Source organism: Lampris incognitus, chromosome 12 (assembly GCF_029633865.1).
Source record: "Lampris incognitus isolate fLamInc1 chromosome 12, fLamInc1.hap2, whole genome shotgun sequence".
NCBI classification, from domain to species: Eukaryota; Metazoa; Chordata; class Actinopteri; order Lampriformes; family Lampridae; genus Lampris; species Lampris incognitus.
Genome location: NC_079222.1, coordinates 8203326 through 8229858, shown reverse-complemented (window position 1 = coordinate 8229858; position 26533 = coordinate 8203326). Strand labels below are relative to the sequence as shown.

Here is a 26533-nt window from a genome sequence, read left to right as displayed (position 1 = left end):
GGTTAAAAAGGTGCACCACCTAATAGATAAATACAAGATTTTTTTTTTTAATTTGGCTTTGTGTGCTTTAATTTGTTCTTTAAAGGTGTGTGTGAATGTGTGTGTATGTGTGGGGGGGTCACATTAACCCGGAGAGAAGAGACATGGGCTTGTGACCCAAAGGTTGCTGGTTGGAATCCAGATCAGCCCATGAAAAGTCAGCAGGGAAACAGAACAAGAAAATTTTCTCCCCGACCTTTGAGCAAGGCATTTAACTCCCAATCGCTCCAGGGGAGCCATCCAATGGCCTACTGTTAAATGCTCCAGTTGTCCTGGGCTGCTCCCAGTGGCCACGATAGAGGACGGGTTATAAACTGGGCAGTGACCAGTAGTAGAGGGCTATGGTTGCAAACTGGGCAGCTTACAAGCTTTCAGCTTGTTTATATGAATTTTGTGACTGCTTCATCTAAGTAAGATGTGTACTTAACTAACCTTCTTCAATCTAAACCAGTATCATTTTATTTTCAAGAAAGCTAATAGTAAAAAGCAAAAAAAAAAACACATTTTCCTATTCATTAATCCATTTATATATATATAATACTTTATTTTGCTGGGAGTTAAAACGACAGACGAGGAAAAGGAGGTGAAAGAAGAAAGCGAGTATATAGAGAGGAAGGAAGGCGCAATGGGGGAGCACGAAAGGGTGTAGGTGGGGAGAAAGTCCGGTAGGTTGGCAGAGGAAAGAGGGTGGAGATAAGAGGGAGGAGGAGATTGGAAAGAGGGAGGGAGAGGATTGAGGTGGGGGCAGAGAGGATGGGTGAGGAGTGGGAGACCAGAGGAGTGGAGTGGAGGAGGGGAGAAACAAATAGGGGAGGGGATTTAAAAAAAAGAAAAGTTTAAATTAAACCTGAATGTGTGTTTGACTTTATGAATTTATTGAATTACAGTCATGTCATTTTGGAAATGTTTGTTTTCCTACATCCTTAACTAGTTAAAGCTAAGCCTGATGCTCGAATTCGTCTATTTAAAGTTGCCTAGTTTATTTATTTTCTTAAACAATGAGCAGGGTTTTTCCAGATCCAAAGATCCAGAAACGGGGGGGGGGGATAAAGGGGGTGGGGTGTCTGAGAGATATTGTCGTACCGGAGGCCCCGTCCCAGTACAGGAGTTAAAAAGATGGAAGTTGGGATTTGTATTTCTATGTTACACATTTTCCTCACAGGTAGCATGAACTTTCGACACACGGGTCTCCAAGACCATATCCCACTGAGGCGATAATGTCTGTGAGGTCCGATCAGTCCATCCGGTTATCCGATAATACAGCCATCTCCCTGTTTGGCTCCATCAACAAACTTAAGTTCCTCTCCATCAAGAGCCAAACCAATTATTCCATTCTCCTCTCAAGTAAAAACAATATCACCATCCCTTCTCCTCCTAAAGTACAGCAACATCTCCTCCGTGGTTAGTCCAATTTCTCCTCTAGTTAGATTAAATCCAGATTTAAGATTAAATCCTGCCCAGCTGGATGTGTGGGCAAAATTTTGATCGAGTTCAGTCTACTGTGTCAGAATCATCCCAGTTTTCAATTAGATTTCACCTGACTTTTGTTTTTTCTCCTCACTAATCTCTGTTCTAAATCTGGACAATCGTAGATAAAAACATCTCTACATCTCACTCCACCTTTCCTTTCATAACATGAGGAACACCAAAATCTCTTCTTGTTTCTTCTCTAGGTAAGATCAAATTGAAATTTAAAATCAAATCCAGTCCCCTTGAACATTTGAGCTAAACCTCGATCCATCATTCTGGACAGGTTTTGGCCACTCTACTACGACTACTTTCGGCTGCTGCTGTTAGGGATCGCCACAGTGGATCGTCCATTTCCATCTCATCTTGTCCTCTGCCCTGCCAACCACCTGCATTTCCTCTCTCACCACATCCATAAACCTCCTCTTTTCTTTGTCTTTTCCTCTTCCCTGGCAGCTCCATCTTCAGCATCCTTCTCCCAATATAGCCAGCATCTCTCCTCCAGAGTGGTTTCAGCCACTCTGTCAGATTCAAAGACATCATCCATATACTCCAATAGATTTAATTTTACCACATATTCTTAACATTTCTATTTCATTTTTTAAAAATATTGGCGAATTACGAACTTAAAAGGAAAATCTTATACGAGATCAAGTCACTCCACCACCACATATTTGACAAACATTCCCTCAAATTTAGCAAACACTCCTACAAAGGTTGTGACACAAATTCCACTCTTGTATTGCAAAATCTGATTTGAGGAACAGTTCTGAACCTTGGTCGGTACTCTTGTTTTCTGTTTGAGTTAAATAAAAAGAAACAAAACCGAAAAATCCCCACAGCTCTGTTAATCTTTGGTGTCCCATCACCTCCCCAATTTTAGTCTCATAAGTAGAATCAGCTCTTCTTATCCCCCCCAAGACTTATCCATAGCTCCCCCTCCTTTTCCGCTGGTTGGATTAAATCCAGATTTAAGATCAATCCAGTCCAGATGAAGGATTTGTGCAAAACTTTGATCAATGGTGAGGGATAGGGTTCATTCCAGTGTCAGAAAAAAAGGTGACGTCCACATTCGTCACCTTCTCCTTGTTACTACTGTCCCAGTCTTAATGTAAGAATCTGGTCTGATTATTAAAACTACTGAAATGTTTTGAGGGATCTGAAGGGAAACATCTCTGAAACACCTCTACTTCCCAGTGTGCTAGTTCTTTGTATACAACCATCCCATTCTTCTCATTTGTAACATCAATATAATAACCTCTTTTTCCCAAATCACAGAAATTTCACCTCCTCCTCTTTCTCCTCTAGCTAAGATAGAATCCCGATTAAAGATCGAATTCGGTCCAGTTGAATGGCTGAATGAATCCCTTGAGCCATGACTGAAGACCTGAGTTCTGTCAGATTTTTAACTTTACGTCCTATTCCTTTCACTTTTGTCCCATTGTTCAAATAGTCTTAAAGATGAACTGCAGACTTTGGGACACTATAAATGCTAGTGAGCAAAGTGGATATTTCACTGTAACAATCACGCTAACTTCCTCTTCAAGCCAGTGCACGGAAATCCAGACGTAAACATTGTAGCTGTCAAAATATTATAAATTAAGATTGTCCGAACATCGTTGAAGGTAATAACCCTTGTCAACAGTCAGTGGGGTCTAATAACATCATCTTTATCTGCACGATTAAAATTATGAATGTGAAAAATCCCATGTTTGTTTTCATGCAAAAGTTTTCTAGTCAAATACTAGTTCATATCCGTATCACCACCTCTCCTTTATCCTAGGTCACATGCATTACACCTCTCATCTCTTCTCCTAGATAACCTTCTCCATGGTTCTTCTCCCTCTTGGTCTTTTAGATGTTACCATCTCTCTCACTTGGTGTCACTGAGCATCTCCCCCTCTATCTATTCTGCTCTCTCATATAACCACAAAATGTCTCCCCTTAGTCCACATAAATAACACCTTCTTTCTCTCCTCCAAGGTAAAGTTAAGATCACCTCCCCTTTCCTCCTCTGCAATGATGTTTGAAAATTGTACTCCCAAAATTTACTTAAGTGTCAGAGACAACCCTACAGCCTGAAGTTATTACTGATGTAATGTCATATAAAACGTTCAAGCTAGTGTGGCCACACAAATAGCTTGGTAAATAACCAGTTAGCAAATTTACATTACAGTTTGCTCCATTTTGTGTCCCGCCAGCCCCATTTTGAGTATCAATCGGTATCCTTTCCCCTGGCTCCATTTAAATCACATCCATATCGCCTCCTTCGGTTCCTTTGGTTAGATTAAATCATGTCCAGTGGTGTGTTTGTTCACAAGGTGGCTATAGAGAACTTGTTTCCATTTTATCAGAGAAATGTCTACTTTGTTTCTGTTTGCCGGTCATTTGCATTCAAACTGCCCTTTCTTATCCTCAGTAACTTTAACTCCTTTCTGTCCTCCTAGATCATGTCCATGTCGACTCCTTCCAGATAACATCCATCTTTTCTCTTTCTCCCCCTAGATTGCATCCATGTCCTCCTCACGCTCCATATCTCTCTTCTCTAAATCGCATCCCTATCTTGTCTTTCTCTTCCTAGATCATATCCATATCTCCTCATCTCTGTCCCCCTAGATCATGTCCATGTCTCCTCCTCTCTCTCCACCTAGATCATGTCCATATCTGTTCCTCCTCCTAGATCATGTCCATATCTCTTCCTCATCCTAGATCCTGTCCATATCCCTTCCTCCTCCTAAATCATGTCCAGCTCTTCTTCCTCCTAGATCATGGCCTGTCTGTTTCTCCTCCTAGATCATGTCCATATCCATATGTCCTCCTCTTTCTCCTCTAGTTAAAACAAAATCCAGGTATAAGATTAAATCCAGTCCAGATGGATGTTTGAGCAAAACCTTGATCCAGCGTTCAGTCCATAACATCAGACACAAAGATGGTGTCCAAGCAGTTCATTACCTTCCATCATCTTACCTTTTATTTACCTTTTATTCCCCTAACTAATGTTCCACTTCATTTTTCAAAAGTGATATTATAATTTATATGGGAACCTCAACACAGGAATCCTGAACTTTAGAAATTCACTCCACTGTGCCAGAAAACCATCTCTACATTTCCACGTGCTAGTATTTTGAATCCATATATTTCCTCACAGATCACATAACAGCACCTCCTCTTTCTCTGCAAATTACAATTAAATCCAGTCCAGTAGATTATTTACGCACAACCTTGATCCATGATCAAGGGCCGAGTTCAGTCCACAGTCTCAGAGACAAAGATGTTGGGATAAAATTCCTTAAGATTTCACCTTACCTTGTAGTCCTGTCACCATTGTCCTGGTGTTAAGGTGAGAGCATGGCTGAATTATGATTCTAATAAGAAAACCTTGAGCAAGAGACATTTACTCCACCGTGTCAAAGAGAGAGAGAGCTCTCACAAAGTTACATAGGTTTTCCAATGCAATATACCCGTGTTAAACCCCAACCCGATCCTGTCCTCCCACATTTTCCAGTCTTAATATGAGAACCTCAGCAGTAAAAGCAAATACTGTATAACAGCTGGGCAACTGTGTGCCATGGAGTGGCTAGGCATGATGTTCCTTCCAACCAATCGCCACACCAAGTGATTTCAATGGACGTGTCACAATCATGCAGTGTCTGGTACATCAGATGAACAAGTCTCTGGCTGGAAAATAGCGCCTGAACGGCATATCAGATACACAATGTACTAGGTAAGTTAGAGAAATGTTTGACGTCCAAGTTGTGACGTAAACTTAACCTTACATCTCTTGAGGAAAAGGTAGACGATACTCAAGTCGATGGTAAGAGAACAGTTACGGCATTAAAATATTTACAAGTATTTCGTGTTATCTTCATTAATCCAGCCAGAACCAATAACAGCTTTGCAAATGACTTTTGAAATGCAGGCCGAAAGGCCAAAAGCAAGGTTAGCTTTTGGACTAACGCCATCATGTGTTCTCCTCCCAACCAATTGCTGGTGAACGCTAACCAAGTCGGGGGAAAAAAGCGCCACCATTTCACAAAGTCGGATCTTCCAATTTCCTGAGGACCAAGCGAACGCATCATTAGTCTCTCCCCCTTAGTTGAAGGTGCAGTCATTGAAATGATCACAAGTGGTGACTGGTTGGAAGAAAAACCTGCATACACTTGACACTACATTGCACACATCTGCCTGGGTGTGCAGTATAGCATAGGTCAGTGGTGCTGTCTGACCTTGTGCCACAAAGGGCCGTGTGTATGCAGGTTTTCTTTCCAACACTATACCAGCTGGTTTCACAGTTTAGTCCTCCCCTGTCCGGCTGAAGGTGAGTTAATTAGTGTAATCAGGGGGCGTGACGTCGGGCGGGAATGAAATCCTGATTAGACATGGCCCTCCATGACATGATCCGGCACCACTGATATACGTAGGTCCTTAGTGTAAACTCCTTTCTTAGAAGAAATATCTCCCACATTTCTATTTGAACGACATTCCTCTCGAGTCTGTTATAATAAAAATGCAGCGTATGTCGCATATTCAGTAAGTGTTCAAACTGTACTGTTGTGCAGAGTTGGTAGTTTGAATCCAACTGTGGGCAAGTCCTCATAGCGATGTTCCTGCCGTGGTTAGGGCATTGTTGTGACCTGGATCCAGGTTTTTCAGCTGGAGTCCTTGTTCAGTGAGCTTAGAGGACTTGGTGTAACATGGTTGGGACGGTCAGTGTGTTATATCTCCTCGGTATGATCTCCCTCCTCGGGAAAGGTCTCCTCAGAAACATGAACCGCACCCTTTTCGAGCGGTGAGTTACAAACGACAGTAGTGTGCAGTGGGTTTATGGTTGGGGCTATGCTGGTAGTTGGTGGAGTATTATCAGAGCTGTTAATACCTGTTTGTATGTTTGTTCGTGTGCGTTTCTGAAAAGGTGTGATCGACAAAACACACGCAACTCAGACACACACGGGGGCGTTGTCCCAAACTTTCGTTTTCCTCCTCCGACCAAGAACTCCTCCAATTTTTCCACTTCTCTCATCCCTCTCTCACACCCCATCTCCCCCCATCTCCCTCTCTTTCTGGCTCACTCTACATCCTCTCTCTGTCTCTCTGTCTCTCTGACCCCATCTTTTCTCTCTGACCCCATCTTCTCTCTCTCCCCCCTCTCTGACCCCATCTTCTCTCTCTCTCTCACTCTCTTCTCTCCCCCCTCTCTACCCCATCTTCCCCCCCCCCACACACACACACACACAAAGCCAGTCTTTATCTGTGTGGAACTGTCACTGGGTTGCTGCCAGTTTCTCAGTCAAAACAAAACAAACAAACAAACAAACAAAAAAACCCCTACAACTCTACTGTGCTCCATTGCCAACAGTCTCGCTCTCTCACACACACACACACGGCCTACTGTCGGCAATTTTGATTCGCTGTCTGCCTTACAGTAGGCATTTTGTTTACTAATTTGCGTTAGGGCCTGTGTGTGTGTCTGTGTGTGTGTGTGTGTGTGTGTGTGTGTGTGTGTGTTGGCCTCTGTCACTCTTCATACAACAGCTGCTTCTTTACATTTACAGCAGGACTGAATAAATTAAAATACAGCAGGACTGAATAAATTTAAAACTGTGGTAAAGAACTGGGGCTGGCTGGGACCAGGGGAAATGTGTATGTGCAAATTTTGCATTTCTGGTATCTTGGAGTCAAAACAAATGTATTTTCCCAAGCTTGTTCTTCCATATCACGCATCAATATTTTTTCTTTTGTTGTGGCTCTCAACTTCTACCTCCTTGCTAGCGGTCATATCCAGTGCTTGTGCTCTTAAGAGCTGGAGCCACTTCTGTCAAACTTAGTGTCCCACCAGATAAAGGACTAAAATGTGAATGAAAAGTTAAAGATACGGTTGACCCTTTTTGGCCTTTTGATTGGTCCACAGACCCACCAACCAGGGGGCTAATGTCCTTCAGTTTGACATATGTGTTGCTAATGTCCTACGTTATTATTTTTTGACCCTCCCCTTTTTTCTCCCCAATTTTATCTGGCCAATTACCCCACTCTTCTGGTTCCGTCATGGCCGCTGCTGCACCCCCTCTGCCGATCCGGAAGGGTTGCAGACTACCACATGCCAGCTCTGACACATGTGGAGTCGCCAGCCGCTTCTTTTCACCTGACAGTGAGGAGTTTCACCAGGGGAAGGTAGCACGTGGGAGGACCACACTATTCCCCCCAGTTTCCCCTCCTCCCTCGAACAGGCGCCCCGACCGGCCAGAGAAGGTGCTCGTGCAGCGACCGCACACATACCCACATCCGGCTTCCCACTCGCAGACATGGCCAATTGCATCTGTAGGGACGCCCGACCAAGCCGGAGGTAACACAGGGATTCCAACCAGCGATCCCCATGTTGGTAGGCAGCGGAATAGACCGCTATGATGCCCTTTCTTTTATTTTTAAAGAAAATCATGATCTAAATTCGAAATAAAAGTTTTGGTTTTTTTTCCAGTGGGTTTTTAAGGGAAACAGACTGTCTGAGGTGTAATGGTGCAATGCTAACTGAACTCATGTTTCAGTCCACACCTTTCTCAGCTCACAACAAAAAAAGTTAATTTTCTTAACATTATTTCATTAAACTCGTTCTTTAAGATCTTCATCAGTCATCACAAATAAAAAAGACATGACTGAAAACAGTCAGCGATTTCCCATGATAGTTTTAATTTCGAGATTATGTGATGAGCTCTCAAAATGTTCAACACAACTTGGCAAGACTCCCTTATTAACCTTAACCTTATTATTATGGGCACCAAAATTATTATCAGACAATTTGAATTCAGCAAATTTTAGACATTGATCTTCTTTGGTTCTACAGATAAAGACAACACTCTGGCATTGTACGCAAGGTCAGATTACTGGCATTGTATTTGATATTATGGTCCACACTATACACAGCGCTACAGGGACTAAAGACCTCAAGATCATCTGCGTAGAGAATTACCAGTCAAGAGAATTACCAGTCAAACACCCAGTGTTACAGGCTTTCAATTGCTTTGACAGATCACCAATATATAGACTAAAAAGAACTGGGGACAATAGTCCCCCTTATCTGACACCATTGCTAACCCCAAATGGTGTTGAGACACTATTACCCCATTTCACTTGCATAGTCTGGTGGGCATACCAATAAGCCAGTATTCTTCACTATGTATTTGGGTACCCCTCTTTGACTCAATTTAACAAACTGTGTGTTTCTTGCTGTGAGGCGACAGTGCTAACCACTGTGCCACCGTGCTGTCCAATTGCCACATGACATGTTTCATTTCATGTTAACAGTCATTTCATCACCAATGTGAACAGTTTTTAGTTTAAATATGCTACGAGGAGTTTTTGATTATTCAACTTCCGCAGCCCCCCTGTGGACAAATGCAGTAACAAAACAACTTCCTCATAGCAAAGATCATTCAACCTCTGGTAGCTTGAGTATTTGCTTTGAAAAGAGTGTGAGATGAAGTGCTATTTTAGGAAAAAGAAGAAGCTGTTAAGGAGATATACAGCTATGAGGTTATGTATCTCTAATTGTAGCTCGGTAGCTCAGTGACGTTAATTGTTTTGTCATATTTTGCAGCGACTCAAATATGGATACAATCATTTTAAACTGGTATTCAGCATAATCTCATCTTCTCTCTAATGGTCTCATTTGATTATATTGGCCATGTAAAGACATGGGGAATTAAATGGAGACTGATAAGTAATCAGTGAAAAACTGCTCGTAGCGGTATTAACTACCTTCAACAGTGATATTATAAAGATATACCTTATTTTATGTGCTTTGCTTTCATGCAGGTTTTAGGTGCTGCCTGTGTCTATTTGGAAGTGCATAAGATATTAGATTAGCACAGGAGAAATCCAAACAATTTTTGCATTTTTCACGCACACACGCCCACACACATACACACTTATAAAATGGTTATGTTGGAAATAAATCAAATATTTTAAAGTAAAAATGTATATTAATGAATGTGGAGGGACTGTAATGCTGCCAGTAGGGTTTATGTGTTTTCAGCTTATCCGGACCCCCCCCCCCCCCCGCGAAAACCAAAAACAAAAACGTGTTGCTGGGTGAAATAGACTATTATTTCAGAATTTCAAAACTTGGAGACAGTAAAAACCAGAATCGTCTCCCTGACAGATTGACACGTAACAATGATAAATGTCATTTCATTACCTTAAGAATGCCATGTTTCCGACCACAGAAGTGTTCCTTCAACACTGAGAAATTTCACATCGAGGGATTTTATTACCAACTACAATTTAACATTAACTATGCATGCCACTGTGAATGCCTATGGGTGCACATGGCACAATTACTAGTGTGTGTGTTTGCATGTGTGTGTGTGTATCTGCTCATCTGTGTGAATGTATGGGTGAATGATCAGGCGAATGGGTAAGGGATAAAATGATAAGAAGGGATGAGAGAACTAGAGGAGGATATAAGAGAGAGAAAATAAAGGAGCAGCGGCCTGGACAGAAGGAAAAAGAGCAGAAAAAGCCACAACTCTGCCACTGCACCTGCCAAAAGCAGTTTAATACCATTTACAACCAATACTCTGTGGATGACTTCAATTATATTTGCGTCTCTGTGTGTGTGTGTGTGCGCGTGCGAGTGTGTAGGAAGGCCGTGTCTCGAGTTTTGTGATCGTTAATGCTCAAGTCGAGTGTGTTTGTGTGACTCAGTTGTCTAAATAGTCAGTATGTGTAGGCAATGTGCATTTGTATGGACGCATGCATGTGTATTGTGTGTGTGCATGTTCATATGACTATTGGAGAGCATGTGTGTAAGTGTGCATATGTAAAAGAACAATCTGAGCATGTTAGCATGTGGTCACGCATACACACATGCATGTGTGTATGGCAATGTGTGTGTGTGTGTGTGTGTGTAGCAGTCTCTTTTTACAGCTCTCAACACCTCATTACACTCTTGGCTTGCGACGGCATTCACTGAAACTTGTTGCCAAGAAAGTCATTTTCAGACCTTTAAAACGGGCTCAGGGCTAATTTGCGCCGCAGCACGCAGTCATATACAATTTCCTCCTACATATTCATATCACAAATATATTTACTCTTGTCATTAACCCATCGCTACTTGGGCACTTAACTTGCAGGTTGCCAACAATTTTATGTAAGCGTGGCCAGAGTCCCTTGGAAAAACAGAACCTGGATTAAACGGGATGTCTTGGCCCTCTTGCGTGCTGAAGCAGGGCCATGTGGTGGTTTTGCTACGGTTCTGGGAGCAGGCGAGTCCTACCTACTCTCCTATCCAAGAACGGAGTTAATTTTCCTCGACCAGATATTTGCAACACTGTTGCTTTTGCGTCATGATCTCGTACTACTCTTCTGTTGTCTCCTTCTTTGTCGTCTCTCTATTTTCTTCTTCTTCATTTTTTTCTTTCCTTATCTTCTTTTCTCTTTCCTTTTGTTTCGCTCCCGTTTTTTCTTATGGATTTTTGCCGTTGAATTTTTCTTGTTCCTCTCGGCTGATTTCTTGGGTTTCTTCTTCACCATCTTTTTGTTCTTCTCAACTGGGTTCTTATCATTGGGTTTGATTTCTTTTGTTTTTCTTCTCAGTTCTTTTTGTTAGTTTCTTCTTTACTTCTTTGTTTTATTCTCATTCCTCTGATTTTATCCCTCTTTTTTCCTTTTTTTTGGGATTTCTTCTTGTTGTTCTTCTACTTTGTTTTCTTCCTCGTCATTATTAATTTTTGTTTTTTTGGAATATTTGTTCCCCTGTTCCTTTTTTATGTCTTAATCCTTCTATTTTTTCTGTTCTACATTTATACTTTTTCTCTCATTTGTTCTTTGGCTTCTTCTTCTTCTACATTGTTTTCTTGGTTTCTTCCTGATCTCCATTGTTACTTTCCTTCTTTTCATCTTCCTCCTTATTTTGCTGTTCATCCTCTTTGTCTTCCTCTAATTAACCAACTAATCTACTACTACTACTACTGCTACTACTACTACTGCTGCTACTGCTACTGCTACTACTTTCAGCTGCTCCTGTTAGGCCAACTAATGACGTCCTATAATGGATTGTCATCTTGACGGGGCCATCTTCATCCACTGATCCTAATCTCACTTTCTCCTCTCTTTCCTCTCAAAAGTCACCATCTATTGGGGTTAAAACACAATCATTTGTAGTAAATAGTGTACTTTTATACCACATTTACAGTGAGAGCAGGATAAGTGGTTCAGATAATGGATGGATGGATTTACAGTATTTCTGGCGGTACGGTGGCGCAGTGGTTAGCACGGTCATCTCACAGCAAGAAGGTCCTGGGTTTGAGCCCTGGGGTTGTCCAACCATGGGGGTCTTCCTGGGTTGTCCTCTGTGTGGAGTTTGCATGTTCTCCCCGTGTCTACATGGGTTTTCCTCCGGGGGCTCCGGTTTCCTCCCACAGTCCAAAGACATGTAGGTCAGGTGAATCAGCCGTACTAAATTGTCCCTAGGTGTGAATGTGTGTGTGTGTGATGGTCCTGTGATTGTCCAGCGGCCTGTCCAGGGTGTCTCCCTACCTGCTCCCAATGACTGCTGGGATAGGCTCCAGCATCCCCGTGACCCTGAGAGCAGGATAAGGGGTGTGGATAATGGATGGATTTACAGTATTTCTGTTATTCAGATGAGTTATTTCTTGTTGTCATTGTCACAGTTGTTGTTTTTTCTAAATGTGCGATGGCTGTCATCCTGATATCAGTGACTATAGCAGGGCAGTATTACTAGCTTGGACTTTCTTGTGTATGTTTTCCTTGTATATTTACGCTGTGAGCAAGTTATTGATGTGAATTGTTGATATATAACTGATTGCTGGACAGGGGCGCTGTATACACAATGTTTTGGCCAGCTTTCACCCGTGTGGATCAGGGATTTGGATGTTGATTGGCTCACAGCAGCTATGTTAGGCCTGATTTATGCTTCTGCGTAGAATCGACGCCGGTGATCCAGCGTAGCCGCGTACCCTACACTGGCGGTTACGCCGGCGCTTGATGTGCACCCCTCCAAAAATGTAACTACAAGTGGCGGCGACGTGCGGCTACGCAGACCGTGACTACTGTGATTGGTCCGCTCGGTAGCATCACATTTCTGGCTGCTTCTTCTTCTTCGTCTGCTCCTTCTTACAAAATGGTAACCACGGACCAAATCGAGGGAGATACTACTTGAGGAAGTTCACAAATATGCACATTTGTACACTCCGTCTCCTCCAGCGCCCTCTCTCTTTTGTGCGTAGCATGGATTCCAGTAAAAGTAACTGCTGTCCAAGATTTAGCTCAACTCCAGTATGATCCGTCCAGTGTCAGTCGCCGTTGTTTGAGGCACATGAAGAAACTTCTGCTGTCCATGAGAAACTCAGCGTAGTGGCATAGAAACCCCACTGCCAACTAGTGTCTTGGCAGTGTAACTGCAGAGCGAAGCAGACACACCAGCACACAAGTATGAACGCTGACAACCGTGTAGGCCACTTGTGTAGGCAACGGTTTAGGCTCTGCGTAGATTCTACGCACAAGCACAACTACCTTTAGGGCTTAAAGTGTGTGTTAAGAGGTGTGTGTGTGTGCGCGCGCGAGCACAATTTAACAACAGAAAAAAAACCTTGCTAATGCCTTACTTTACAGTGGTTGCTTATGTCCCCACAAACCTTATAAACACATACACACACACACGTCTATTCATGACCGAACATTGTAGCAAATGTCAGACACAATTTATTTTCTCTTTCTTTCTTTTTCTTTCTTTCTTTCTTTCAGTAGCTGTGTGTACTTGCAGATGTTCGTCTATATGAATGACTTCTATCTGACTCAAGCGTCCACATGAGCCATTTACATGTACATCACACGCTATGATCCGTTCCAAGTGTTTAAATGTGCAACACATGTAGTCCCAACATAACTTCCGCGGACCACTTCTGACCACTATCCGCCATGTTTGTTGCTTGTCAAAAGCCTGACACAAAAGATCATGTGCACAAAGTGCACAATCACCCCGACTGAAGAAGTAGTCGCACAACTGTTGACATGGCTAGTTAACAGGTAGAGCTCAGTCGGATAACTTCCAGTTTACGTGTCCGTATGGAGGTTAGTCTTTCCAATCGAGCCATCAGTCAGACCGCTATCAAGAGTATCTAACTGCATGCTAACATGCTACCTACTGACACACCAACAACACTGACTCACACATTCACTTATCCTATCTACCTACTGACACACCAGTGACACTGACTCACACATTCACTTATCCTATCTACCTACTGACACACCAGTGACACTGACTCACACATTCACTTATCCTATGTCTACTCATGTGTTTATTACATCTCTCTCTCTCTCTCACTCTCTCTACCTCCATGAAAACAAAACTGTTAGCACTGGAGATGCTACACTTTTCCCAGTCCCAGCCAGCACCCTCTGATTAGCATGATATCAGCATGCAGAACGCCAACGAGTAAATGTAGGAAACTTATTTTAGCCCTCAACAGAACAGGCCTGCTCCCTTACTGAAGTGGAGGAGCCTGCTGGAGGGAGGGCCTTGCCCCTGCAGAGTCCATCACTTTTATTAAGAGCACATTTGAATGATGCTGTAAATGAGGAGGTGTGTCTTTGTTTATATTTCTGCACCAAGCCTAACACCTTCACATTTATATTACTGTATGTAGGTCCTTTTTTCTGTTAGAGGTACTGTTGTCTGTGTACCATGTGTATCAGTATGTACTGTGGTACTATGTTAGTACTGTTGTCTGTGTACCATGTGTATCAGTATGTACTGTGGTACTCTGTTAGTACTGTCAGAGGTACTGTTGTCTGTGTACCATGTGTATCAGTATGTACTGTGGTACTATGTTAGTACTGTTAGAGGTGTTGTTGTCTGTGTACTATGTGTATTAGTACATGTACAGTATGTATGTAGCGCAATGAGAGAGGAGTTTATTTTGGAGACTACTACCCGAGTCCCACTTTCCACTCCTCGGGGATTTTACTCTCAGTGGCCAGCATGTTTGGGAGCACTTAGATCTGCAAGAGCAGCTTCTCAACAATGAGGTCTGTTAGAGGTACTGATGTCTGTGTACCATTTGGGTCAGTATATACTTTTTTAGTATGCTAGCTGTCAGTATGGTTTTTACCAATGTGTCATGTGGGTACCATGTGTGTCCCTGTGTTACGGGTTCGGTCGGTGTAAACTGTGATGTTCTGTACATTTGTAATATGGCTGCCCCACTCTCACCAAGCCTGATTCACATAAACGCAGCATCCCTGATGAGTAAAGCGACCCTCTGTGGTCGACACGGGCTCCACGAAACGGTTTAGCACAGCGATAACCTTTCATTTTACACAGGTAATAACCACAGTCATGTCTGTCTATAATAAACAAGAGACCATCACATAAATAGATGAAAGCAAAAAAAAGATGAGAAGGGCCTTACCACGGTAGGGATCGGGCTGGCTGAGGTCCGGCGAGGTGGCAGACTGAACTGGCAGCTGAGGCACCGCCACCTGACCTGGCATGGAGTGTCCCGCACGCAGACCACCGACACCACTGGCTTCCTCTCTATGAGAGCCCACCTGGAGGGAGGGAGGGAGGGAGGGAGGGAGACAGAGAGAGAGAGAGATTGTTTAGTTTCCTGTTGTGTAACACTGCAGAACAGACAGGTGAAGACAGACAGTTAGATATTAAGGTAGTAGAAATGTATTTATAAAAAAAAATGACACATTTTCTTCCATATGTTATAAATACCATAAGCGGGCCCACTCAGATATTGCTACAGAATATCATTAAGGTTGACTAGGAAAGAGAGGCAAGAGGAAAGTGCTGGTAAGAGACAGACAGTAGAGAAGACAGAAATAATAAGACAACAGAAAAAATACTTTTAAGATTGTGCAATTTGACCCACATTTTGTCTATAAAAATACACTTTCTTCTTGCAAACTCATTCTCCCCTCCTGGTTTTTCTCTTTTATTCCTGCCGTGTCATGTAGTTCCTCCTTTGTCCTGAGGAGGGCAGCCTCTCCTTCCATGTGTCACTATCTCCATCTTACTGTCTCAATCTTCCGCCTTCACTATTTTAGTCTACTCTCTAAAACGAGCATGCAGTTACTTGCACAAACGCACACACACACACACACACACACACACACACACACACACACACACACACACACACACACACACACACACACACAGTTCCCCTATTTTTTCCAGGACACTTAATCTTAGCATGGCTGCTCTGGTAGGTAAACGCCACTCTGACTCCCATGCTATACCTGTGTGTGTGTGTGTGTGTGTGTGTGTGTGTGTGTGTGTGTGTGTGTGTAAAATGAATGCTTTCCTCATGTGTGTATTTCCAGCGTAGTGTGAAGCTCTCAGATCACGAGTGTGCATGTATGAATGCTGTCATGTAAATACATGTCCTTATCTGTGCAACGTCTGTGTGTGTGTTTGTGCGTGTGTGTGTGTGTGTGTGTGTGTGCTCAAATATCTGTCTACATACATATGCTTGTGTGTGTGTGTGTGTGTGTGTGTGTGTGTACATGCAGGGATATACTGCACCCCGGTCTCCCACAGTGCTGCTGCGAGCTTCGCTGATTCTCATCCATCTGTCTGCCTCTCCCTCTCATACGACACACATGCACATGCACATGCACGCGTGCACACACACACACACACACACACACACACACATACAACAGCATAACAACTGACAATTATCTTAATGCCCATATGTTTAATTGTGGGATTTCTAATTCCCAGTGCACCATACACCCATCCGGCAGGGATTCACAATTTTGGCATGAATTTGTCAGTGTGTGTGTGGGTTTGTGTATGTCTGTATGTGTGTTTTTGTGCGATGCTTGCTTTCTTGTGGTACGCTGTAGTTTGTCGGTCTCTCCATTTCCGCTCTCTCTCTTTCGATCTCTCTCTATTCCTACCTCTCCATCTGTCTCTCTGCCTCTCAGCCTTCTATTCCCCTCTTTCACTCGCTCTCTCTTTTACTCTCTCTCTCTCTCTCTCTCTCTCTCTCTCTCTCTCTCACACACTTTACTCTCCCCGTTTTTTCTCTCCCCCCACCCCACCTCTCCAAATCCCCCCCATCTCCCACCCCTCTTCCAGATTCTGTTAATCCGACTGGCTGACAGCAAGGCCTTGCACGTCACACGCCAAACTCCCTGCTCGCTCCATGCAAATATTTTGTGTGTTTGTGTTTGTGTATGCGTATTTCTGCATGTTTGTGTGTGTATGTGTGTGTTTGTGCATGTTTGTGTGTGTGTTTGTGCATGTGCTGGTGCATGTGTTTGTGCCATTCGCTCTCTGGCCTGTGATGCGTTCCAAGTGGAGCTGCTGCCTCGGTCTGAGCGCCTGTGTATCCGCTGCCGTCTCTGCCTCTCTCTCATCAGCGCCCTGCTCCCCAAATGCAACATGGCATTTGGAGTCCTGGCAAGCAGCATGTATGCAACACAACGGCAGAGGAGTAGCCTACATTTTTAATAAAGGTTCTCTATTTTTTAACAAGATTTTCCTCAGCCTCATCGCCCATTCCTCATTATTCAGCTCATTGGGGTGGGGATCAGGACTAGAGAGAGAGAGGGAGCAAGAGAAAGGGTGAGACTCTGTAAGGGAGAAAAAGTACAGATGGGAGGAATGGGGGAGACTTGGCAAGAGGCGAGAGGAGAAGCGAGAAACGGGGCAAAGTGAGACGGACAGACAATGAGGGAGAGAGAGGGAGAGACATTAAGATAACTAGACAAAGAGAGTAAGACGGAAAGACTAAGACAGACGGTAAGAGGTAGAGACAAAGACAGAAAGAGACATGAAGAGGAAGAGACGGACAAAGAGAATAAAATGAACAAAGATGGAGACAGAGATGAATGGAGAGGACTGTCACGGACAACAAAAGAAACCAAGATGGAGACAAGAGAGTGTGTGTGTGAGAGAGACGGAGAGACGGAGAGAGTGTTCCAAAACATAAGAGAAAAATACCAGGAGAAATTTGAAAACCAGATTCCAAATGTTCTACTCCTGGATGAGGAAGAGCAATGGCCACTTGTTTTAGGGGAGGGTCAAAGGTCACACCTTGCAGCACAATATGTGTCAGAATGCCATAGTCTAAAGGTCAGTGAGTGACCAAAACACTGTCAATTACTGTTCCAATTACTGTTCCAATTACTGTTCCAATTACTGTCAATTACTCTTCTATATTTCTACTAGTTCCTTTTTCCATTCACTTTATTTATTTATTTTTCGTTTAATACTCTATTAACCTGGTTCACTGTCACCTGCTTTGGCAACCCTGTAATTAATGCAGTCATGCCAATAAAGCACTATTGAATTGAAGTGCAATGAGACAGAGAGTGAGAGAGAGAGAGAGACAGTGAGACAGAGAGAGAGAGGGGATAATCATAGAGAGGAGGACAGGCTGAGGAAGAAAACACACACACACACACACACACACACACACACACACACACACACACACACACACACACACACCACACAGACATGTGCATCATATGCTATTGTAAGCAGTAGCGAGTCAAGGCTTCCTGACTGTAATGCTCCAGAAGGGAAACCCCCCCCCCCCCCAAAAAAAATCTATCAATTCACCAACAATAAATTCTAATATCCCACCCAGAATCAGAGAGACATACGCAATTTCCACCTGTCCCCTCTCATTATTACTGCTGAACTGCGAAAACGGAGCGACGGCAAAGACGGGAGAAAGGACACCCGGCTTTGTCAGAAACGATGCCGAAAATGTCTTGTTATTTTTTTTTCTGGTCGAGACCCATTCGTCTCCCCGGTTTAGCAGCGTTTCATCATGCCTCGCTCTTCCTGCATGTCTCTCTCTCTCTCTCTCTCCTCCTTCTCTTCCTCCGCCTGTCTCTGTAACTCTCTTTCTCCTCCTCCTTTTTTCTGTCTGGTGTCTTTCCGTTGTGTTCTGGCTGGTAGTCTGTCTATTCATAGGCCTCATAAACACTCCACTCTGTTGTCGACTTGACTGGGTCTGGGAATCAGATGTTGACCCTGACACACACACACACACACACACACACTTCATGATTAACTTCCCTTCTCACTTTTGTTCATGTCTGCACAGCTAAATATAATTACACATAATTAAACATAACTAAACTTCATATCATTTGCATCTTTTACGGCAACTGCTACTGAACTTCACCACTTCCATCGTGGGAGTTTAACTCAGAAATGATATAACTACAATATGGGGCGCCGAAAACCACAAAATAAAATAAAATCATAAAAGGTGTGTGTCCTCAACATAAAATGTGTGTTGCACACATTAAAGTTGTGTCATCTAGATTAAAGATGTCGAACATACATTACAGCTATTTTAAGTATGCTAAAAAGTCATTACATTTTCTTATTTATCAGACGTTTTTATCGAAAAGCCACTTACAAGAAAGAGAGTCAGTGATTAATGGATGAATTAATATGATAACAACTGCATCACGGAGCGCTACACAGTAACCATATCATTGTGGTACTACATCAAATAGTCGTATTAGCATATTTGCTACATAGTAGTTAAAGCATAGTCGTACTTTGCCGGCAGCCATACATGTACCCTGGCTCTGCCGAGTAACAGAAGCTAAGCAGGTGTGGGCTTGGCTAGGAGACCTCCCAGGAAAACTGGGTTGCTGCTGGAAGTGGTGCTGGTGGGCCAGTAGGGGGCAGTCTTCCCTCTGGTCCTAAACACTCCCCCCCCCCCCAAAAAAAAAACAAACATCCCAGTGCCCCAGTGCAGAGATGGGGACACTGTGCTGTAGGAGACACCATCCTTTAGATGAGACGTTAAACCAACTCACTGGGGTCATTAAAGATCCCATGGCAAAGAGTAGGGGGTCCCCCGGTGTCCTGGGAAAATTCCCAACATGGCTCTCTCCATCTGGCCACCTAATTGTCCCTCCATGTAATTGGCTCAATGATTCCTCCCTCTCCACCCTCAAGCTGATGTGTGGTGAGTGTTCTGGTGCAAAATGGCTGCCGTGCATCACCCAGGTGGGTGCTACAAATTGGTGGTGGTTGAAGTGAGTTACCCCCTTCAATATGAAGTGCTTTGGGTGTCTAGAAAAGTGCTATATAAATGTAATCCATTATCATCATTATTATTAATGTTTCTTTCATGTTTCCTGTTTTACATCCTGCAGAGCCGGGTCCAAACTATGGACCTGAGGCACTCCCGGGCAGATGTCACTTGATTGACAGTACTCGTTGTAATATGTGGGCAGTTCTGAGTAGGGCGGTCTTCGGGACTGCATGAGTCTTGATGTTCCCTGGGATACGGTTGGTGAACTTTTCCATTCCCTTCTTCATGAGTCCTAGAGCTCCGATGACCACTGGTGTTATCTCGGTCTTCATACCCCACATCCTGTTGATTTCACTGTCCAGGTCTTTGTACTTGGTCAGCTTCTCTGTGACTTTCACTGAAGTGTTTTTTTCGGATGGTATTGCCATGTCATCGAGCATGCACCTCTTTCCCTTCCTGTCTTTGATAAGGATGTCGGGCTTGTTGGCTTTTATCTCTCTGTCAGTGTGGATGGGCGTGTCCCAGAAGATGGTGACGTCATTGTTCTCAGTGATCGTTTTTGGCTGAGGTTCGCACCACTTCTCGGTCGTCTTGCTCTTGTAACTCCTGCAGATCTTCCAGTGCAGGTATGCTGCTGTCTTGTTGTGCCTGTACATGTACTCGGTCTTTGCCAGTTCGGGGCAGCCTGAGACAATGTGGTCGATGGTTTCTTCGTACAGTCCACAGATTCTGCATTTTGGGTCTGTTCCATCTTTGATGATGCGATGGTGATAGGATCTGGTTGCCAGGCTCTGGTCTTGTGCAGCGATTATCAGGCCCCCCGTCTCTGCTTTCAGTCCGGTGCTCCTCAGCTGGTGTGTCTTTTGTTGGTCCACGTCTGCGTCTTTCATTCTTTTTGGGACTTCCCGTGCATTGCTTTGTCCTCCCAGGTTTTTTGCAGTTGCCGCTGGCCACGGTGTTTTGCCTTCTGCTTCAGTTGTTTGGTGTAGATGGTAGTTGCCTCATTTTCTGTTGGTGGGGTTTCTGGGACATCAAGCTCTTTCTTGAGTTCTGCAGCTTCTATATCCATGGAGTAGATCTGATGTTTTACTATTCGGAGGAGTGGGTCATCCGTTTTTGTCAGGTATGCAACCAGCCCGATAGTGGTAGTCTTGAAGGTCAGTTCGAGTTGGACTAGGCCTCGTCCTCCTGAAGCTCTTGGTAGGTACAGCCTGTCTATTATTATTATTATTATTATTATCACTGCTTTTGATACCAAATGCAAATCATTGATGTATATAATAAATAAAAGGGGACCTAGTATGGAACCTGTGGTAAACCGCACTGTATGTGGCTGTATGCAAAGTTAGTTCCATTCCAAATGACACATTGTTTCCTGTTAAGCAGGTAGCCTTCAAACCAGTTAAGCTCAGTACCAATAACATCATGAGCTTGTAGCTTATTTAATAATACATTGTGATCTATAGTGTTGAAAGCCTTTGACAAATCAATAATTACTCCAATTGTGAATTCTTTGTTATCTAAAGCTGTAGCTATTGTGTCAGCTAATTGGACCAAGGCCATAGAGGTAGAATGCTTTTCACAAAATCCATATTGATAGTCATTTAGTAACTTATAACTTAAGTATTTGACTAATCTATTATAAAAAAATAAAATAAAATTCAAGTATTTTGGAGAAACGTGGTAATAAAGAAATTAGTCTGTAATTTTAAAATAATGAGGGATTGCCCTGTGATGGTCTGGCGGCCTGTCCAGAGTGTCTCCCCCGCCTGCCGCCCAATGACTGCTGGGATAGGCTCCAGCATCCCCGCGACCCCGAGACCAGGATAAGCGGTTTGGATAATGAATGAATGAATTGTTATTATTATTACTTTATGACGCAATAGCAGCGGTGCATTTGCTACACGGGAAAAATATCACAGCCAAGGAATGTATGCCATGTGTTTATTCAAGAGGGAATGAAACTTAACTTTTCCGTCTCAAAATGAGTCAGTCTTAACATTTATGCAACAGACGGTCTTATTTAGACTAGTCTAAGTTGAGAATATAAACCCAGTCTAAAGTTTGGGCTACTTTTAAACTGAGTTTATGTGACTGGCCGCAGGTAAACCAAAAGTTTTGTGCAGAGATCTTGGTGCTCAGCCTACCAGAGGTAAAACAAAGAGGGCATACATTAAAGTTATCCTATTCTTAATATTTTGTTCAGGCTGATTCATAGTTTTTCTAATACTGTTTCATTGATTTTATTGATCACAGTTGATATGATTTTATTGATCACAGTTGATGTGATTGATAGAGCACAGTTGATATGATTTTATTGATCACAGTTGATATGATTTTATTGATCACAGTTGATGTGATTTTATTGATCACAGTTGATGTGATTGATAGAGCACAGTTGATATGATTGATACGAGTTGACCCACAAGTCAATGTCTTTGTAAAAATGTATCCTAATTTCCAGGTAGCGCAGAATGAAATGGGATGCCGCAGGATTGAAACGATAGAAAAAAAGAGAAAGGAAAAGGGCGCATGAGAAAGAGGCACGAAAACAGTGAGGAAAATAAACTGGTGAAAAAGAAAGAATGAATAAATGAAATAGGTTAATATGAAAAGACAAGCTGCAGTAACACACCCTATGTGGTTAGCACAAAGTTAGAGCGAGAGAGGGAGAAAGGGAGAGAGAGAGAGAAATACGGTGAGAGAGAGAGACGCTGAAGTTTACTGGAAAGTTTTGGAAGACGAGAAGGGTGTGTGTATTGCCTCAGGGAATGAGTAAGCAGTCACACAGACACACACACACACACACACACACACACACTTTTGCGTTCATGCACACAATGGCGCATTCTTTAAGCTATATAGACCCTGGTCTGTGCAGCGCTGACCCTGACGGAAAGCACCTGTAGAAGTGTCAACACACAACACACGCACGCACACATGCGCAGGAAAACACAGTGAGCTCAGTATTACTTTAAGAGGCTTGCAGCGAAGACTCCCATGATGAAAGGAAGGCGACATTTTTCAGTGGTGTGATATTCTCTATGTAATTAGTAACAGTTCACACACACACACACACACACACACACACACACACACACACACACACACACACACACACACACACACACACACACACACACACACACACACACACACACGGCCTCTGGAGACATAACAGCAGCATTGCACAACTTGGCACTCAAACCACTGCCTGATTCCCCTCGAGGATTTAATAAAGCCTTCTTCTTCATTTCATCTTATCTCGTCTGATACTAACTGGTTCTGTCTCTATGTATTTTGTATGTACTATCTGTCCGTCTGTCCATCCATCCATCTAGCTAGCTAGCTAGTATGGAGTACATTTCCACAACACTAGCTCCATCCATCCATCTAGCTAGCTAGCTAGGCTATGCATCCCAGTTTGGTTTGAACATGCATGTACAGCTTCATATGTAAAGTGTACAGCTCTCTTTCATGCAGTACATGGACACATGAGCAGAGGTGGGTGTACTTGGGAGTGGTGTATTGTAAATGGTATGACATATAGTAACTCATCAGACTAGTGGAATAATGACTAGAAACACATCAAAAATGGTTGCAAGTCGGAAAGATGAGTATGTAGCACCAAAGCTAGCACGCCAGTTGAAAAGGCCGTCATTAAAAGGCATCTGGGCAGTATCTGCATGTCGGGGGGGGGGGTTGTACAACCAGTCCAGACTACTTGGTTTACAAATGAAACCTCTTTTAGCAAAATAAATAAATAAAAAGAAAAGCTAAAAAACAACATATATCTGTCTGCTCTTTGACCGCAGACTGTGTGACGGGGGATTTCCACCAGATTAGGAGTAGATTTAGCGACGGAGCGAGGAGAGTAGATGGAGTTTTAAAGGGTATTAGTCAGTCTTACAGGAGTGTAATGCAGCTATCAGTGCTGCGCTAACAGGCTAGCCGCTCCGCCGCTTAGCACGAAAGACGGGGGTGGGGGTGGAGTCGATGGAATGGTGGAGAAGGCGGATTTGCAGACTAATTGATGTCTGGTTCGTTGTAGTGGAAATGTAGACCTGTGTTGGTCAGTGTGTTGCTTGCATTTGCCCATTTGTGTGTGTGTGTTTGTGTTGGCATTATAAGTTTACATGTGTGTTTGCATTTATCCGTGTGTGTGTGTGTGTGTGTATGTGTGTGTTTGTGCTGCACACTCACACACACACACACACACACACACACACTGACCAGCTGGACAATTAAAAAGCAGAGGAAGAGCAGAATTGAGGAGGGATTTTGTGAGTAAATTCTCACAAACCCCTTATCCTTGTTTTTCTCCTATAGTCCTCTTTCCTTTCTCCCCCTCGTCCCTCTCATTGTTTTCATTTCCACTTCTCCCCCCCCCCCCCCTGCCTTCCTGTGTGTTTCAGATGCTCCGCTATCCCCTACTGGCCTCTTTCATCCTTCCTTCCCTGTTTCATTTCCTTAATTCCCCTTGCCTCCTCTCACTCTTACCGTCTCTAGCACCCTATCCCAACTACTGCTATTCTCTCTCTCTCTCTCTCTCTCTCTCTCTCTCTCTCTCTCTCTCTCTCTCTCTCTCTCTCTCTCTCTCTCTCTCTCTCTCTCTCACCCTCACCCCCACATCAGTCTGCCACCTGTTTTTCCAGTGTACTGACCTCAGCCAGCAGGCCTCTCTGACTAAATTACATGCAGCTGGCCCCACACCTGTGTGTGTGTGTGTGTGTGTGTGTGTGTGTGTGTGTGTGTGTGTGTGTGCGTGCCCACTCGTGCATGTGTGCAGAGTGTGTTGACTGTTTGTGTGGCAGACAGAGTTTAGCTAAATGAGGTAGTGACAAATGAAAAGGTGAAATAAAACACACGTGTACACACACACATACAGTGCACAAACCCATCCATCCATCCATCTATATGGGAGAACACAATGAGAGAGAGAGATGTGGAAAGAGAGATGGAGAGAAGAGAAAAGGTAGCTGAGACAGACAGAACGAAACTACATTTTTTAAAGGACAGAGATGTTACACAAATGTTGCATCACTTGGAATACAACGGCATTGTTTAACCCACAATGGCTTTTTTCTCCATATTTTTATGTTCTGTTTTTTTCTGTCACTCTCCTCATCTCCCTCTCTTCCACTGCTGGGTGGAAAAGGTGAAAGAAAGTCAACGGATGTGACATAGTCCATGTGGAGACAGGCTATGTCGACAGTGTATGAGCATGTGTGTGACACGGAGAGTGAGAGAGAGAAAGAGAGAGCACAGCGTGAGGGAGAGAGAGAGAGAGAGAGAGACAATGAGGGTGACAGAAAGAGAGATCAGGTAAGTAAACAGATGAGTCTATAGACGCACAAGCTCTCGCACACCTGGTGTGTAAACGAGATGTTGTCAGATTTAAACTAGAGGTCATACATGTAAATTAGAGCTCAATGGATATAAACTAGACACCTTAAATTTAAACCAGAGGTTATACATGTAAACTGGAAGTTGTTGGATGCAAACTAAAGGTCACATATGTAAACTAAAGGTCACATATGTCAAACTAGAAGTCACTGGATATAAACTAGAGGTCATTGCATGTAAAGTTAAGGTCATATATGTAAATTAGAGGTCATTGGATGTAAACTAGAGGTCATATACAGTGCATCCGGAAAGTATTCACACCCCTTCACTTTACCCACATTTTGTTATGTTACAGCCTTATTCCAAAATTGATTAAATTCCTTTTTTTTTCTCATCAATCTACACACAATACCCCATAATGACAAAGCGAAAAAGGTTTTGTAGAAATTTTTGCAAATTTATTAAAAATAAAAAACTGAAATATTGCATGTACATAAGTATTCACACCCTTTACTCAGTACTTGGTTGAGGCACCCTTGGCAGCGATTACAGCCTCAAGTCTTCTTGGGTATGAAGCTACAAGCTTGGCACACCTATATTTGGGGTATTTCTCCCATTCTTCTCTGCAGATCCTCTCGAGCTCTGTAAGGTTAGATGGGGAACGTCGCTGCACAGCTATTTTCAGGTCTTTCCAGAGATGTTCAATGGGGTTCAAGTCTGGGCTCTGGCTGGGCCACTCAAGGACATTCACAGACTTGTCCCGAAGCCAATCCTTCGTTGTCTTGGCTGTGTGCTTAGGGTCGTTGTCTTTTTGAAAGGGAAACCTTCGCCCCAGTCTGAGGTCCTGAGAAATCTGGAGCAGGTTTTCATCAAGGATCTCTCTGTACTTTGCTCCATTCATCTTTCCTTCGATCCTGACTAGTCTCCCAGTTCCTGCCACTGAAAAACATCCCCACAGCATGATGCTGCCACCACCATGCTTCACTGTAGGGATGGTATTAGCAAGGTGATGAGAGGCGCCTGGTTTCCTCCAGACGTGACGTTTGGCATTCAGGCCAAAGATTTCAATCTTGGTTTCATCAGACCAGAGAATCTTGTTCCTCATGGTCTGAGAGTCCTTTAGGTGCTTTCTGGCAAACTCCAAGCGGGCTGTCATGTGCCTTTTACTGAGCAGAGGCTTCCATCTGGCCGCTCTACCATAAAGGCCTGATTGGTGGAGTGCTGCAGAGATGGTTGTCCTTCTGGAAGGTTCTCCCATCTCCACAGAGGAACGCTGGAGCTCTGTCAGAGTGACCATCAGGTTCTTGGTCTCCTCCCTGACCCAAGGCCCTTCTCCCCCGATCGCTCAGTTAGGCTGGGCGGCCAGCTCTAGGAAGGTGGATCCAAACTTCTTCCATTTACGAATGCTGGAGACCACTGTGCTCTTCGGGACCTTCAAAGCTGTAGACATTTTTTTGTACCCTTCCCCAGATCTGTGCCTCGATACAATCCTGTCTCGGAGGTCCACAGACAATTCCTTTGATGCACTGTCAACAGTGGGACCTTATATAGACAGGTGTGTGCCTTCCCAAATCATGTCCAATCAATTGAATTTATTACAGGTGGACTCCAATCAAGATGTAGACACATCTCAA

General features: G+C 43.5%; 1 protein-coding gene across 3 annotated transcripts in view; it reads right to left on the bottom strand.

The window, feature by feature from the left end:
• The window catches only part of LOC130121456 (transcription factor 4-like), a 114340-nt gene that overhangs the window by 14728 nt on the left and 73079 nt on the right, over positions 1-26533 (bottom strand). For all 3 annotated transcript variants that reach the window (XM_056290245.1, XM_056290243.1, XM_056290244.1), the window contains exon 9: positions 14934-15072. In XM_056290245.1, the coding sequence (XP_056146220.1) occupies positions 14934-15072 (139 nt within the window). The remainder of the gene's footprint in view (positions 1-14933; positions 15073-26533) is intronic.